We start from the raw sequence: 14997 nt of genomic DNA, 5'->3' as shown, positions 1-14997 counted from the left end.
TGCATACAATGATACCACCTTCCCGACGGGGGTTTCAATGTGGCACGTTTTAACCCATTGGTTATAATCTGAGGCACGCGCCCGTGGCGCATATCCCACCGTTACGGCACAGGCTGTCCCTTCAGGAACAGTAACACCCTCCATGATCGACGAGGACAATTCACCGAAATCTGGTGTTACCAGATGCCGGGTTTAATAATGACCGCCGTTGAAGCCCCAATCTCCAGATCTCGGCAGCATGCACGCCTTCCCGAGCGCCACTTGACTGACAAGTCAGCCCCTTTTCTCCGTGTCCAGTTTGCTTCTCATCCACCCACACTTTGGTGATTTGTTACCCGTTGTCGTCCATTTTTGTTTCTCTTTTTCAGCTGGGCTTGTTCCCATAGCTTAAGCCTTGAATTAAACTGCTCAACGCGAAAACCTAACCGCGAGCTCCAACACAATGTCTTCCTCGGGAGCTTGGGGTCCGGCACCGCCCGGGGTGGACCTCACGGAACACCAGAACAGGGACCTCATCGGCGCTGTCGTGGCTGTCATGGTCCTCGGCCTGTTTGCGGTAGCCATGAGATTGTTCGTCCGGCTCACACACAGAGGTCCCGGGCTTGCCGAAGATGACTATGTTATCGTGTTTGCAGCGGTATGCACCTACCTACATCCGCTTCAAGTATCCAACAGAAATCCGTAGCTAATAAACATCATCCAGATCTGTGGCGTCGGTACAGCCGTGTGCTGTCTCATTACCATCCCATGGGGCGGTGGAAAACACCTCTGGGTCGTCACGTTTGACGAGTTCACCAAGCTGTACCAGACGACATATGCTTTTGTCATCGTCTACATCACTTGCATATCAGCCACAAAGGTGTCGATCATGCTTTTCTACCGCCGCATGTTTGGCAAGGGCATCATCTGGAACATCGTCTTCGGACTGGCCATCTGCCACTGGCTGGAGGTCACCATCACCTGGCTGTCTGGTTGCCGGCCGGTGAACTACTACTGGAAGCAGTACACCGACCCAACGGCGGTCGGTACTTGCATCGACGCCTCTCTGTTTTACTTTATCAACGGCATCATCGGCCTGTTCATTGACGTGTCCATCCTGCTCGTCCCTGTCCCAACCAGTTAGTCGCATCCTTCCTCTCCTTCCTCTTTTTAAAACCAAAAGCCCTCCGACTAACCTCCCACTCCAGTTCTCAAACTCAAGATGCCCCCCACCAAGAAGCTCTTCGTCGGCGGCATCCTCCTCCTCGGTGGCTTGTAAGTCAAACTCCCCACCCCCACCCCCACCCCCCCTTTCCACCCCACACACCAACTAACCCCTCCCTCCCAGCGTCTGCATCGCCTCCGCCGTCCGCATCGTCATGATGGACCAGCTCGTCAAGTCCCCCGACTTCACCTGGGCCATGTCCAAAGTCTTCATCTGGTCGTGCTGCGAGCCCTTCATCGGCATCGTGTGTGCCTGCCTGCCCACGTACGCGCCCCTCGTGCGCAAGTGGTGGTCGGTGGCCACGTCGGCCGTCTCGCATGGCCATGGTAGTTCGAGTGGGGGCAGTGGCGTGCCGCATAAGGGGCATGGGTATTTTAGGGAGGAGGGGTTTGGGTTTGCGTCGCCTGGGTTGGGACACCATGGGCATCATGGGCATGGGGGGAATTTGAAGAAGGGGGGCCCGATGGTGCATGTGGCGGGTGTGGATGGGAATGGGAGGTCGGGGAGGAGGGAGTGGGGGTTGCATGGGTTGGGGAGTGCGGAGACGACGTTGAGGGGGGAGGATGAGATTGAGTTGACGGTGGATATTTCGGGGAGGGAGGTCAGTACGAGTGGGTCGGGGGAGAAGGGGAGTGCGGAGGAGAGGGCGGCGTATCGGAATGAGATTATGGTGAGGAAGGACTTTTCTTGGGTGAGCACGGGTAGTGTATGAGGGACTGGGAGGTGTTTCTTTTGTTGGTGTTGTGTATGACTGGATGCTGGGAGGATGTGTTATGTGTACCATGTATGACTGACTACTGGGTGGAAGGTTCGGGGCGCTGGTGTTAACTTGAGTTTGGATGTATATGTATCATTACCGGTCTCATACATGTTCTCTATGATCGAATTCCAGTTTACTTTCGGTTGATCACCAACCTCAGTTCTTTGCTGGTTTTGTCTTGGTGTCTCGATGTCACTGCTACAGTCCGCAAGGTACATTTTTGGTTAAGAACTGGCATTCATGTCACGACTAATAACAAAGTCATTTCTAACTTTACACGCAAGTTAGAGACTGTGTTCATCACAGGCATACCACAATGTGACGATTCGACAGGGCTTTTCACCAGAAGAATCGGGCAGTAGAGTGAATTCGTACCACATTCATAAAGACAGCAAGTAATATTCAACAAAAGTCAATTTAGGACTAATAATTCAAGCGACCTATTTTGAAAAGAAACCCGAGAACCTCCCAATCCGAGAACCAACTCAGATAACGACCTCAAACTCGGTCCCCTGCTCAAACCACTTCCAGGTCTCGGCCGCAATGTTGGTGGGGTTCCTCACCGGATCATCGGGGAAGACCTGGCCAGCGACATTGATGACGCCGACGTGGACACCCTCGGGTGCGTAGGTCAGGTTCAAGCTCTGCACCAAGTTCCGCTGGGCGGCCTTGACGAGCGACAGAGCGAACAATTGCGGGATTGGGTGCTGCGGCAGCGCTGAGCTGGTGACGAGGAAGGCGGGCTTGTTTCCGCCCTCCTTGGCCAACGATACGAGGTGAGGGATGTACCGCTGGGCGAGGAGGTACAGGGCGGAGACGTTGATCTGGGTGGTGGTGTTAGTTAACTGATTTTTGTTACGGCGGGGAGAGGGACGGGACGCACCTTGAGATCGTACTCGATCTCCTTGACGTCGTGCTCAAAGAACGCCGACGGCAGCACGCGAGCAGCGTTGAAGAAGACGCACTCGGGCTTGCCGACAGCGGCGTCGGCGTCGTCCAGCGCCTTGGCCACGGCAACCGGGTCGGTCACGTCGACGGCGTACACCTTGACGTTGACACCGGGGCTGCTGGCCTCGACGGCGGCCTTCTCCGTGGCCAGAGCCTCGGTGCGGCGGGCAAGCAGCACCACGTTGGTGTAGCGCTTGGAGGCAAAGAGTGTGGCCACGGCGCGGCCAATGCCCGGGCCGGAGCCGACGACGAGGAGGGTTTTGCTGGGTGCCATGATTGGAATATGTATGTGTGTGTGATTGAAAAGGTGTGTTGATGTTCGTATTGGGGTATGTAGTAAGCGAGGGTGATGTCAGCGGAGGATGGAGAGGATTGAGAAGAGACGGGATGACGAGGACGCTTATAAGTCAGAAACGAGCTGGGTTGTGATGAGCTCTCCAACACCATAAATAGGAATGAATGGCGGGGTAAGGCAGCAGGGACGATGGTCGTGAGTAACGGGGTCCGTATTCTTTCATTGCAGGAACCTTGCCTTACTGTGCTTCTGCGGCGGTTGGCTGACTTGGGGTGATACTTGCAGCTGGCACCGTGCCTGTTGGTTCCAGTCTCGCCCAGCCGTTGAGCTGCATGTTCAGCGTCCCATCCAACGTCCCATCCGACATCTGGGCCACACCCCGCAGCGCCCGCACCACGCCCGACACGCTGCGCCGCTCGAGTACGGATAACGCCGGCCAAACCCCGCGGCCAAACGGCAAGGGGGGTGGCACAGCAACAGGCGGCGCAAATTGCATATTAGCACGGGATGACGACGAGTGATTGCGCCCCATACATGGCCAGACTATTGGCGGCGATGCGGCGAGGGTGCCATGTTTTTGTTACAGGCGGTTCGCCGTCGGCTTCGCTACTACCTAGGCAGGTAGGTACTCAGACCTGTTCTTCGGCCGACAGGTAGCCGAGATCCCCATTCTCCTCCTCCTCTGGGTCCGGTACAACAACCTTTGGTTTGGGCGCCCGCAAGAAGACGAGCGAGACAAGGGCCACAAGGACGAGACCGGCTACGTAGAACCACGGAAGGCCCATCCATATCCCCTTTTTAGATAGCCCAATATTAAAGCACCATGCCAAAACAGGGCCTCCGAGCATTGCCCCTCCCGTCTCCAACATGCTGATCAAAGCGTACAGCCTTGACGTTTGCTGGGGTTCGACATAACTTGTCATGATGGCGCGGCAAAGTGGCCCGTGAGATGAGCCGATGCTGCCGATGGTGAGACCAACGAGGAACAAGGCAATCCCGCGGCTGAACCCCTCGATCGCGGCTCCGGCGATGAGAAGCGACAAAGAGATCTTTGCCAGTAGGGTGTCCTTGGAAAAGGTCGACAGGCGGAAGCGTCCGGTTTCCTTGGTTAAGAACCCCGACAAAAACGGCAGAAGGACGATGACGACGAGCTGTAGCACGCTAAGGGGCGAGAGGAGGTAACTGGTTTGTGCGAGGCTCCAACCAAAATAAGTGCTAATGTGCTGAGCGAGGGTCGATGTGTAGGCTGCGAACAGCGCCGGCTGGATCAAGAAGGCCGGTAGGGACAAGGCAATATTGCGGTTCTTTAGCAGCGAGAATGACACCCCAAGTTCTTTGAGTTCTTCGCGAACCTTCTGGGTCAGGGGGCGTGGTTCCTCCCGTTCGCTGGCATCCTGAAGCTTTATGGGCAGCGTCTCGGGGAGAAACAGAACCAACACGAAGACGAATGGGGTGATGCAAAAGACTAGGCCCACGGGAAACCAAGGTCCCACATGTTCCATTAGCAAACCCGCCGTGATGGGCCCAATGAGGCCACCGGAAACAGCACCAAAGGACAGAGCCAAGAAACCAGTTGCCCTGCTCTACGGTCAGTAGGGTCATCAGCAATGTACGCGAATGTCTTTCCTTACTTGTCACTGTCTGAGCTGATATCAGACGCCATAGCGTTCAACGTGTTCATGGCGACTGGGATTCCACCTCCGATCAAGAAAAAAAGAGAGCCGAATATGGCGAGACGGATGTGTGGGGTCTCGCTGAGGAGGATTATCGGACCCCAGGCAAAACATATAGCGATGCCGAAATAGGCAAGCATGAAGGTGGGCTTTCGGCCAATACTAACGGTGAGGTCAGCACACCAAGGCTATCCTTATGAGCAATAGTTCGGGTTCGTTGGGCTTACCGATCGGCTAGGAGGCCATACGGAAGCGTCGATAGGAGGCCAACAACGGAATTCAGCATGGCACCAATGCCACCCAAGAAGGCCAACTCTTGCTGGACCCCATCGACCTTGCACAACTGCTCCTCAATGGGCTCAGACCTAGGCTTGTCGTAATGGAGATGGCAGACGGCATCTTCCAGGAGGCGGAATATGGGGATCAGGATGAGCATGCCGCTTGTGGCGATAGAAAACATGAGGACGGCCAGCAACGCCACTACCGTCTTGCGTTTCCGCGCCTGGAAGCGGGCAAGAAATCCACGCCGGCCATGTTTCTGAAAAGCGTGAGGCTGATGCGCCCCGTCTGTCTCGCTGGCAGCAGGCGAGGTAGCTGCAGTGGTGGCAGCAGTGGCAGCTGGCGTCTCATCAATGTCAAAGGAGTCGCGTTCCTCGCCCGCGAGAAGCGGCTCTCCTTCGATCATGTTGTCGTCTCGGTATGTGTTCATGGTCCGGAATGAGTGAGCGAGTCAAAGCCAGAGGCCATGACGGTGAATAAGATGAAAAAAAAAAAAAAGACGCCCAATGAAGCCGGGGTGCCCTGGCTTTACGCGGATTCGAGCATGAGGCTTTGGTGACGAAAGCTTTAATTTTAGGGCGACGACGCAATGACGAAGCTTCAGGGCTGAATCGTTGCAGATCCAATCAGGGGCAAATGCGAAGTACGAAGCCAAGAACGAGGTGGAGGGCTAATTTGCTACGCTAACAGTAATACAGCAAAGTCTCGCCGATTCCCTGTTAGTGGGACCCATCAGCACTAACAATCATTTGCAGTCTTCTCGTTTTCCCCGTTTTCGGCAGCCAGTTTTCCGTTCTTGAGAAACACGCCAAGACTTTCAGGTTGACTCGCCGGCTGGTCGGCTCGCTCAGCTGGCTGCGGAAAGAGCCGCCCCTCCACTACACCACAACGATCATGCCGCACCACCACGAGGCAGGTGCGATGAGTCGCCGGGGTGGTCATGCCGCGCACCGTGTCACACGAGTTCCCCTGGAAGCCTGGAAAAAACGGAGCTGACTCCCTATAAATGTTGCCAAGCGCACACCGGCCGCCCAAATGCCGCCCAGGTACACGGCGAGAATCGTGGATGACGAGAGTGGTCACGAGGAGCACTTGACCAATTTCTCGCCTTGTTGGGTCTGACTGAAAAAATGCACATTTCTACTGGTTGCAACCCATTTAATGGTCGCCTGCTTTTTGTGTTCCTTGGCTGCTATTACCACGTTATTATGTCTTTTAAATGCGGGAGACCTGGGACCTCGCCTGTCGCTTTCGCTTTGTTATATCCCTAATGACTTATCCACTATTATCGTCACAAACTTGAAGGCTTCTCTCATCTAGATTCTGAGCTTGACAGAGACCATTCCCCAAGGGTACCGACTCTACCTCCACGCTGAGAATATGTTGCCCACCATCGAATCTCGACTCGCCGAAAACCGAGCAGATACCCCTGATTTCGGGGAGGATGCATCAGTTGAGGGAGGAAACCCTGGCCATACGCAACTCCAACTACCATCTACACCGTCAAATTTTGTTGAGGCTGGTTCGAGTCGTGGGGAAGATAGCCGTCTAGCTGTTGTGGCCGCGATGCCGAGTTCTCCCAATTTCCTCGACTGGGAGACCTTCGACGAAACCACTCTACGGCCGAGAAAGAACGCCAGGAGGTCTCGCCTCGACCGGATCTTCTTGCCGCTCCGGTCCGTGGGTGCTGGACTACCAGGGATCAGCGTCGACGGTCTCGGCGGTATCATCGAATCCGCCCATGGCGTCTTCCACTCTGTCCGTCGCCTCGACTTCATGGAGTCGGAGCGCACCATGTACTTCATGCCGAGTCCTGGTATTGAGAAGCCTCAGACATTACACCAGCGCGATTTTGAACGATATGAGAACGAGCTTTTTGACTTGAGCAAGTACAACGGGACATCCGGCTATCTCACCGCGATGGCCTGGACCGAGGAAGCCTTGTCGGGGTCAATCACCCTCTACCGAGTGCTATTTGGGGACGAAGGCGAGACAGTGGGCATCCGACCCGTTGCCGCCATGCGCGATGTTCCGAGTCCGGTTCTCGCCCGGATGAGGACCGACGAGCGAATCAAGCGCAAGGCTGTTGTGACCTTGATCGACGATGATGATCGGACGTTCGACTGGAAGTCAAATCCAAGCACAAAACCAAGATACGTCAGGCTTCCATCTTCCTTCCAGCCACCGAGTCGCAGTCACAGCAGGCATGGAGGCGGACGCCTGGCGGATGGCGATGGTGTCTGTGCTACCATCCCGCAATTCTTTGCCCTCCTTCACGCTCGCGGATCCATTCTCGAGCACGTCAATTCCGGTCAAATCACCGAAACCCGAACCGAGGACGGCGGTATCAAGCCAATGGTTTTCTTGGCCCAGCCACCGAGGTCGAGTCCCCACGAGGGAAACCGGGTGCACGTGGCCATCTTGGTGCCGAATGATGCCCTCTGGGCAGAGGAAGAGATCATTTGGACCGGCCAGAACGGACTCGCCGAGTTTCGGCAAAGGCAGTACTGGGACTTGATCAAGCGTGCGAGTCGGCAAGTCACGAGTAGAAACAGGGGTCATGGCGAGGAAAGTAACCAAGATAGACGTTACAGCTCAGGGAGCAGGAGCAGGAGCCAGACAAGAGGGCGGAGCGGCAGTCGTAGTCGGCGGTGACAAGACTGCCTCAGGGGAGAAGAGAAAGGTTGTCCATTTCGTCACGTTGATTCCTCGTGCATCTTTGCATAACTCGGTACCGCCCTAGCCAGCGACCAAAAGCCTCTACCGTTGAGATCCTCATCCGCGGCCCCGTTGGCGCTATCGACTACAGGAGGGCAATCACTGCTGCCCCTCTCATATCCAGAGCCAACTTGATGCCTCCAAGCTCAAAGTCCAAAGAACCACCTATTCCGAGTCCTGCTTGCCAACGTCCATGCGCAGGAACATTCCCGGCCACCCCTCCTCACCAGCCTTCTCAACCACGAACTTATCCACCTTCTCAAAGCCCTGTGCCTCGTAAAACCTGTCTCCCAGTTAGCATCTCCCCTCGCTATCCCATTCCCCAGGAAACAGCATACTTTACCAACTTCCCCTCATTCCCCGCCCAGCAATCCACATACATCACCCGCATCCCCAACCCCCTCACCCACTCCTTCGCATACCCCACCAGCGCCGCCCCGGCGCCCTTCCGATACGCCTTCGTCTCCTCCCTAAAGTCCGTCACCAAAATCTCCAAAAACATAAACGGCCCCTCCTCCCCGCCCATCAACCGCCCCGTCACCCCCTCCAAATGCTTCTGCTCCAGCACGTACTTGGGCAGATACCCCGCCCGCAGCGTCGCCGCCCCCACCGGGATGAACCCCCCCTCACCCTCACCCTCACCCTCACCGGCGGGTAGCGGCGCCTCCGCAATCAGCACGCGCGCCACGGGCCCGGCGTCAGGGTGGTAGTTGCGCTGGCGCGACTCCTCGGCGTCGGCGATGGCGGTGATGTGGCGGGTGACAAAGTCGGGACGGGCGGCGGTGAGGGGGGTGGTGCCCCATTGCGAGGCGCTGCCGATGGTGGAAAGGTGGGGGATGCAGGAGTCGAAGGCGGCGGTGATGAAGTGGGCGTCGGTGTGGGTGGGGGAGGGGAGGGCGTCGCGGATGTGGAAGGGGGTTGACATTTTTTGGAGCGGGGGGGGAGATGGGTGGTTGGGGGTTGTTGTGGGTGGTGTGGACTGTGGAGGGGGATGGCTGGTAAGTGGGTTCGAGTTGGGCGCGTGGTATGGGAAATTGAAGAGTTCGAGATGGAAATGTTATATGGTAATAGCGGCGTCGAGTCATACGGCCAGTGCTGACGCGTTTTGGAACCTCGGCGGAACAGGGTTGGCCCGCTTTTAGAGCATCTTGGGATGCCCCTTTTAGGCAGGTGAGAAAATAGCTAAGCTGGCAACGCGAGCTGAACAAAGGGTAGGGCTACCCGTATAGCGTTACGAACATATCCTGCTTTGTGGTTGATGTTAGCCAACCGGCAAAGAGAAAAGAAAATGTTACACATGTCATCAGACGTCCAGAGTACCTATCCAGAGTTGGTCACTGTTACTGTTAACGTGGCAATGGACGAGCATATATAACCTCGTGCTTGCCCTTCCCCAAGCTCGCCTTGACTGACTCCGCCCCAGGCTCTTCTGTATCTTTACCAGAATATCAAACCGCTTCTTCAAGACACCCACCATGCTCTGCAACACCACAATCAATATGCTCTTTGTTTCCATTCTTGGCCTGATCATTGGGGTTTGCGCTACGGCACCCCCTACCAGCTCGGTGAGCTCGATGAGCTCGACCACAAGCTCGGTGAGCTCGACCACGAGCTCGGTCATAGCATCCTCCATAAGTACGCCGAGTGCTACTGGGGTGTACTGCCCTTGGTGCTCTCACGTCAAAACCTCGGAAAACACGACAGATTGTCAGCTGGCTTACCAGGTTCCTGAACGCATGATTGACATGCTGGACCAGTTTGTTTTCATCTTTAGCCACGATGCGAAATATTTGGTGAAGATGACCACGGCCACAAGTTTCGAACCATTCGAGTTGTGGTTGATCAATCCAAATAAATACGCGTCCCCAGATGGGAGGACACGCTCCATTCAAGTCAAGTTAATGAATTCAAGCTACTTTCAAAATATCGGGGCGATGATGTCGCCCCTCGGTTGAGCCCTCTATAAGCTACATTGTATTCCGCATCGTCCAGCCCGAGCTTTGCCGACGCTGCGAGCGTCTTCATTAGCTTCTCCAACATCAACTGTATGAGTCGACACGGTGCCCTTCGCCGTCGCAAAACCTTCTAGCAGCGTTCTCAACATCTTCATGTTCTCCGCCGGTATGCCCTGCTCCCCGGTGTAGCTCACTTTAAAAAGCAAATCCGCCGGAACCCGCATCCGCGCCGCAGTTGCGATGGTTACCACGAGCTGCGTCACCGTGTGTGGCGGGATACCAAGGGCACGTTCTATCCCGTGAGCGTTTGGTTTCCAATGGACCATTCGGGTTGGAGCTTGGCCACCGCCGACTCGTTTAGGAAGACGTAAGACCACTCCGGGAAGACGCAGATCAAACGTGATATGCGAAGCTGGAGGGGCTTTGGCCAAAGCCTGACGCCAGGCCTTGGCTAGGGGTGAGATGTCCAAAGCCTGGTCCCAGGAGCCGCAATGATGGGTTGTTCTTGCGGGAGGGTCGTAGCAAGCGGCGAGTGTGGCGGGGTCCGCCAGGGGTTGGAGGAGGGCGAGTCTTAGGGGGGGCATTGCCTGCTGCGTCGTCGTTTTCTTGTGTGTCGCGGTGTTATGAGCCAGACCCAAGTCGGATAGCTTTGTGGGAAGGCTCAGCGCCTGCAGCTGAGCGGGGTCGGTAATGTGTAGCTCTTGTGAAGTTGCCATAATGACGGGGAAAGTCAACTTAGAAGATTGATGGGATATTGGCGGCAGCACGGTATGGAAAGAGAAAGAGGTTTGGTGGCTGGGAAATGTCTTTAAGGTGTACACACACATATATATATACCTTAACGATTAGACCATGGCTCGTATAGGAGATGAGACGACTAGCGCTGTCTTTCATTGGCATGATGAGGTAGTGGTGCTAGCCGCATGCGGGTCTATCTGGTGATAGTGACATGCTCGAGGGCACAGATGACGCGGTCTTTGCCACCTATTACCCGCATATTAGAAGCTGACGCTCACGCTTTCTTGGTTCAGTGATGAAATCATCCGAATCGACGGGCCTAAGTCGACAGAATGACGCCAAAGATTGCACCACCGAACTGACGTTCGAGTCACAACGGTCGTAACCCCTTCATCCCTTGACGCGGATGCTTCAACACACTCCGCGTGAAGATCACGAAACAACGTGGGAATCTTTGTTGGCAACAACTCCCGCCGCTCAACCGCCTTGTCCTCCTTGACGATCCACTTTCAGCCGTCGACTCGCACATCTTCAATGACGCCATCCAGGCCACTAGGGCAGCGTGCGGAATTCGGATGATTCTGCTAGTGTTGGGGGCGTGTATGTAAGTGGGACGGAGTTTGCCAACCAGACGGTTTACATGTAACTATCACATGATGATTTAAAAACTTCAGACGCCAACATCCAATGGGGTGATATCCGCACCAACAACTGGGATAAGGTGTTTTTTGTTCTCTCAGATGGATTTGGTATCAGTAGGCAGATCATTCCTCCAGGACCAAAAGTATGAAGACATTTTGCTCGTGTGCATACCAACTGAATCGACGCTGTTTGAGCGCGATTGAAACCTCCTGTTCACCCCCCTGTTCTCTTGTTGCCGCGCAATGTCCGGAACCAGGACCGATCCCTGAACGAGATTATTGGAATTGCAAGGCAGGGTTTGTCAGTATGCCGAGACTCCTCCCACATGGGGCACGGATAATCGCATCCCTTATCAACTTTTTGATCGCAAACTTCTAGTTAGCAGTAAGTGGTGGGGATGAAGAGGATCACTCCACAGGTAGGGGAGGTAACTTCGTGTAATCGTGGGGGAAACGGGTCGCCCCGACGGAAGCTAAGCTTAATCTTGATGGACACAATCCACTGCTTGATGCCACTCTTGCTCATGGTTGCGTTTGGCCTTGTTAAACTGGGTGGATTCACAGTGACACTCGACGGGCCGGGGGTGAAACTGACGATGCCACCGACGGGAGAATGTTTCTCGAAGATCTGACTCGGCACGCGATCCAGAATGATGGACTGATGAAACGAGACATTTGTGTCCAACCTGGTGCAGTGCATGAAATAGCCGGGTGCACTGGTGCGGCCCAGCAGCCCCCAACACCCCCGAGAGCCGAGAGCCGGAAACCCCAGACACCTGTGCAGCCACCACGCGGGACTTCCGAGCCCCCTGACCCTTGCTGTTCTTGGCTGGCTGCGCTGCCCATTGGCGGACGCGAACTACCGACCGATCGAGGACGATTCGATCAACTGTGTGTTGTGCAAAGCTGACCACCGAGCCAGCTAACTATTATTCTGGTAGCCATCTCACTTTGCAGAAGCGGCGGCAGTATTGGCCCCTACACAATAAAGTGAGCAAATTACGCAGGAGCCTCTCCCAAGGTCCGTGGCTCGGTGGGATAATCTTCCATGAATCCATCCTTCGCGACGGCCTTCAAATCCCGGTTACCCTTGCCCCTGAGCACCCTTTCACGGCACGGTTGCAACGTCGAGAAAGGCTTAGCCGTCGAGCTAATGCGTCTCGGCGCGCATTTCAATCGCCAAACACTTTGCAACCCCAACACCCCGGCCATCGGGACCCGGACTCACCTGAACCATGTTTGGCCGTCCGGGGAAGCTGAAGAGGAACCAAGGCTACGCTACCCCGACAAGTGCGGTCGTGCAACATCACCAAAGTGACCGTGTGGTTGGTATGGTGTTCCGGGACCCAATCTTTCTCCTCATGGGCTTCCTCTTCCTGGCACCATGGGGTTGTTGTGTGTCCCGTACATAAACAAGGACCCCCCCCACACGGATCTACATTGCCTGATCCTTCTTCGACCTTTTTTTCCCTTTCACCCATTCATTCTCTGGTATTTTGCATTGGATTCCCCCGGAGTTGCCCACGATGCCCTTCGGAATCCTGGAGTGCAAGAAGATGGAAGTTGTGCCTGGCACGGGTAAGCAGTTCCCTCGGTCCTCCTCGCAGCCCCCAAACCTCATGGTTTGCTCCCCTCTCCGCACCACAGCCAGCCGGCAGATCCAATTGCGATTGGGATCTGCGATCGGCGCACTCCGCACCCGCCTGCCCACCTCTCCACCAAGTCACGACACCATCCCGGGCGCCAGAACGCGTGCTGACCATGACGGCGTCAACCCCCAGCTTTCATGACCGACCAGGATGATCTCCCGCCCGAGTACGCTGAGATCCCCCGCGAGCAGCTCAAGCACGGAACCGGGCGGTACGCCGACGTGATCCTCGTGCCGCAACCGTCCGACGACCCCAACGACCCTCTCAACGTATGTTTCCAACGTACCACAGGTACTTTGTGCAACAACAGCAGCGCTAACTAACGAGGACGAACCCAGTGGCCGCAATGGCGCAAAGAACTCATCCTCGTCATCTGCGGGCTCTCCGCCGCCGTGGTGGGCGCGTACGGGCCGATGCTGTCGCCGGGGTTTCTGGAGATCGCAGCGAACCTGGACATCTCGATCGACGTGCTGGCGCAGTCGACCGCCTGGCTGATCCTGTGCATCGGCCTGAGCCTGTTCATCACCAACCCGCTCGCCAAGATCATCGGCCGCCGCCCGGTCTATCTCGTTGCGATTGTTATCATGTTTGTCACCAGCGTCTGGGGCGCCACCGTACAGCGGTATGATTCGTTTTTGGGGAGCCGGATTGTGGCCGGGTTTGGTATGGCGCCGTTTGAGGTGTTGGTGCAGTGCACGATTGGGGATATGTACTTTGTGCATGAGCGCGCGACGAGGATTGCGGTGTGGAGTTTGTTCCTGCTGACGGGCATCAGCGGCGGTTCTCTGGTGGCTGGGTACATCATCGAGCGGGACGGGTATCAGTGGACGTTTGGTGTGTGCGCCATCTTCTTTGGCGTGCTGATGCTGGCTGTGTTCTTCCTGGTGCCCGAGACGGCGTATAGAAGGAACGCGGTGACGGTGGTCCCGTCTAGCGAAGCGGAGCCCGGTGTTGAGGGCAGTGTCCGGCGCATGAAGCTTGGGCATGAGCACGAGGTTTCTGGTGTTAGCGAGAAGGAGGGGTCAACTGGGTCGGAGTCGACCATGATCCCGAAGAAGCAGACCTACCTGCAGTCTCTGAGGGTCTACAGCGGCCGCTACTCACGCGCCCCGGGCTGGAAGCCCTTTGCGAGACCAGTGGTGATGCTCTTCTACCCGGCCGTCATGTGGGGGTTCCTGGTTTATGGTAAGAGATAACAAGTACGGCTAACCCTTCACGTCCCACGACTAACACTTCCAAGGCACCGTCATCACCTGGATCGTCGTCTTCTCCGTCGTAAACGCCGCCATCTTCAACGTGGCGCCCTACAACTTCAGCGTCAGCCAGACCGGCCTCATCAGCCTCTCGCCCTTCATCATGACCATCATCGGCGAGGTCGTGTCGGGCCCGCTCAACGACTGGATCTGCGTCCACCTCACCAAAAAGAACAAGGGCATTTACGAGCCCGAGTTCCGGCTGCCGCTCATGGCCGTCGCACTGATTCTCGGCATCGTCGGCTTCTACGGCTTTGGCGCCACTGTCCATTACCAGACCCACTGGACCGGCCCCGTGCTGTGTTTTGGTTTTGCCAACATGAGCCTGGTGTTTGCTGCCACCTGCGTGTTTGGCTACATCGTCGACAGCTACAAGAATCATAACGAGGAGGCGCTCGTGGCTATCAACGCCAGGAACCTGCTTACCTTTGGCCTTACCTACTTTGTCAACTCGTGGCTGGAAGCCCAGGGGGCCTTGATTGTTTTTACCATTCTGGGTTCACTGTTTGTGTTCGTCACGTTATTGACCATTCCTATGTGGTGAGTGACCGTGTGTTGTTCTCTTGATGTACCAGTGAGGCTAACGATTGATAGGATATTTGGCAAGAAGTTCCGCAGTTTTACGGGCCGCAACCCTTGGCTGCAGCGGTTCATGAACGATGACCACTGAAGGGGGTTGATGGTATCGGATGGTGAAAAGCTGGGAGTCCTTTGGTAGCGTCTCTGCCTGGTACGCTGATTTGCTACACGGGGTTGTATTTATTTAGCGTTGCGTACTATTTGATACCGTTAAGTAATGAAATTGGTCGACTACATACCACCCTACGGGCAGCAAACCCATCTTCTGGGACAATTGCGTGTAACGTCCGAGGGCGGCAACATCA

The 14997-nt window shown here is 55.8% G+C and overlaps 7 protein-coding genes across 7 annotated transcripts; 3 read left to right on the top strand and 4 right to left on the bottom strand.

Moving 5' to 3' along the window:
* The first annotated feature begins 107 nt into the window (after nucleotides 1–107).
* On the top strand, nucleotides 108–2118 carry F5144DRAFT_620295 (uncharacterized protein). The gene is made up of 4 exons (XM_066792013.1): nucleotides 108–637; nucleotides 704–1118; nucleotides 1188–1254; nucleotides 1328–2118. Exons 1-4 carry the CDS (start codon nucleotides 443–445, stop codon nucleotides 1914–1916), a joined length of 1266 nt encoding a protein of 421 aa, XP_066645547.1. The 5' UTR covers nucleotides 108–442; the 3' UTR covers nucleotides 1917–2118.
* Nucleotides 2119–2387: 269 nt separating this feature from the next.
* Nucleotides 2388–3362, bottom strand: F5144DRAFT_210030 (uncharacterized protein). The gene is made up of 2 exons (XM_066783011.1): nucleotides 2848–3362; nucleotides 2388–2788 (listed from the first exon to the last, which is right to left on the bottom strand). The coding sequence occupies exons 1-2, from the start codon at nucleotides 3184–3186 to the stop codon at nucleotides 2450–2452; spliced, it is 678 nt and encodes a 225-aa protein (XP_066645546.1). The 5' UTR covers nucleotides 3187–3362; the 3' UTR covers nucleotides 2388–2449.
* A 474-nt stretch (nucleotides 3363–3836) lies between these two features.
* F5144DRAFT_487466 (general substrate transporter) lies at nucleotides 3837–5589 on the bottom strand (the record flags this gene model as incomplete). The annotated part of the gene is made up of 3 exons (XM_066785611.1): nucleotides 3837–4785; nucleotides 4839–5042; nucleotides 5108–5589. 3 exons carry the CDS (start codon nucleotides 5587–5589, stop codon nucleotides 3837–3839), a joined length of 1635 nt encoding a protein of 544 aa, XP_066645545.1.
* Nucleotides 5590–6725: 1136 nt separating this feature from the next.
* On the top strand, nucleotides 6726–7814 carry F5144DRAFT_485592 (uncharacterized protein; the record flags this gene model as incomplete). The annotated part of the gene is made up of 1 exon (XM_066785510.1): nucleotides 6726–7814. One exon carries the CDS (start codon nucleotides 6726–6728, stop codon nucleotides 7812–7814), a length of 1089 nt encoding a protein of 362 aa, XP_066645544.1.
* A 26-nt stretch (nucleotides 7815–7840) lies between these two features.
* On the bottom strand, nucleotides 7841–9029 carry F5144DRAFT_510333 (uncharacterized protein). The gene is made up of 2 exons (XM_066786533.1): nucleotides 8258–9029; nucleotides 7841–8160 (listed from the first exon to the last, which is right to left on the bottom strand). The coding sequence occupies exons 1-2, from the start codon at nucleotides 8800–8802 to the stop codon at nucleotides 8043–8045; spliced, it is 663 nt and encodes a 220-aa protein (XP_066645543.1). The 5' UTR covers nucleotides 8803–9029; the 3' UTR covers nucleotides 7841–8042.
* Nucleotides 9030–9785: 756 nt separating this feature from the next.
* F5144DRAFT_570051 (uncharacterized protein) lies at nucleotides 9786–10646 on the bottom strand. The gene has a single exon (XM_066788741.1). The coding sequence runs from the start codon at nucleotides 10546–10548 to the stop codon at nucleotides 9838–9840; it is 711 nt and encodes a 236-aa protein (XP_066645542.1). The 5' UTR covers nucleotides 10549–10646; the 3' UTR covers nucleotides 9786–9837.
* Nucleotides 10647–12604: 1958 nt separating this feature from the next.
* Nucleotides 12605–14966, top strand: F5144DRAFT_209938 (major facilitator superfamily domain-containing protein). The gene is made up of 5 exons (XM_066783010.1): nucleotides 12605–12789; nucleotides 12993–13129; nucleotides 13199–14045; nucleotides 14101–14653; nucleotides 14708–14966. Exons 1-5 carry the CDS (start codon nucleotides 12738–12740, stop codon nucleotides 14781–14783), a joined length of 1665 nt encoding a protein of 554 aa, XP_066645541.1. The 5' UTR covers nucleotides 12605–12737; the 3' UTR covers nucleotides 14784–14966.
* The last annotated feature ends 31 nt before the right edge of the window (nucleotides 14967–14997 follow it).

This window comes from Chaetomium tenue (genome assembly GCF_020726465.1).
Source record: "Chaetomium tenue strain MPI-SDFR-AT-0079 chromosome Unknown F5144scaffold_3, whole genome shotgun sequence".
Lineage (NCBI taxonomy): Eukaryota > Fungi > Ascomycota > Sordariomycetes > Sordariales > Chaetomiaceae > Chaetomium > Chaetomium tenue.
The sequence above is the reverse complement of the archived record's forward strand: the minus strand, read 5'-3'. Positions and strand labels throughout refer to the sequence as shown.

Excerpts from the sequence above, each read along its gene's own strand:
- F5144DRAFT_620295 (XM_066792013.1), top strand. The coding sequence starts at position 443 with ATGTCTTCCTCGGGAGCTTGGGGTCCGGCACCGCCCGGGGTGGACCTC. Across the intron at positions 638-703 it reads ATGTTATCGTGTTTGCAGCG|ATCTGTGGCGTCGGTACAGC; the intron begins GTATGCACCTAC and ends AACATCATCCAG. Across the intron at positions 1,119-1,187 it reads GCTCGTCCCTGTCCCAACCA|TTCTCAAACTCAAGATGCCC; the intron begins GTTAGTCGCATC and ends CTCCCACTCCAG.
- F5144DRAFT_210030 (XM_066783011.1), bottom strand. The coding sequence starts at position 3,186 with ATGGCACCCAGCAAAACCCTCCTCGTCGTCGGCTCCGGCCCGGGCATT. Across the intron at positions 2,789-2,847 it reads AGATCGAGTACGATCTCAAG|ATCAACGTCTCCGCCCTGTA; the intron begins GTGCGTCCCGTC and ends ACCACCACCCAG.
- F5144DRAFT_510333 (XM_066786533.1), bottom strand. The coding sequence starts at position 8,802 with ATGTCAACCCCCTTCCACATCCGCGACGCCCTCCCCTCCCCCACCCAC. Across the intron at positions 8,161-8,257 it reads GGGTTGGGGATGCGGGTGAT|GTTTTACGAGGCACAGGGCT; the intron begins GTATGTGGATTG and ends ACTGGGAGACAG.
- F5144DRAFT_570051 (XM_066788741.1), bottom strand. The coding sequence starts at position 10,548 with ATGGCAACTTCACAAGAGCTACACATTACCGACCCCGCTCAGCTGCAG.
- F5144DRAFT_209938 (XM_066783010.1), top strand. The coding sequence starts at position 12,738 with ATGCCCTTCGGAATCCTGGAGTGCAAGAAGATGGAAGTTGTGCCTGGC. Across the intron at positions 13,130-13,198 it reads ACCCCAACGACCCTCTCAAC|TGGCCGCAATGGCGCAAAGA; the intron begins GTATGTTTCCAA and ends GGACGAACCCAG. Across the intron at positions 14,654-14,707 it reads TTATTGACCATTCCTATGTG|GATATTTGGCAAGAAGTTCC; the intron begins GTGAGTGACCGT and ends AACGATTGATAG.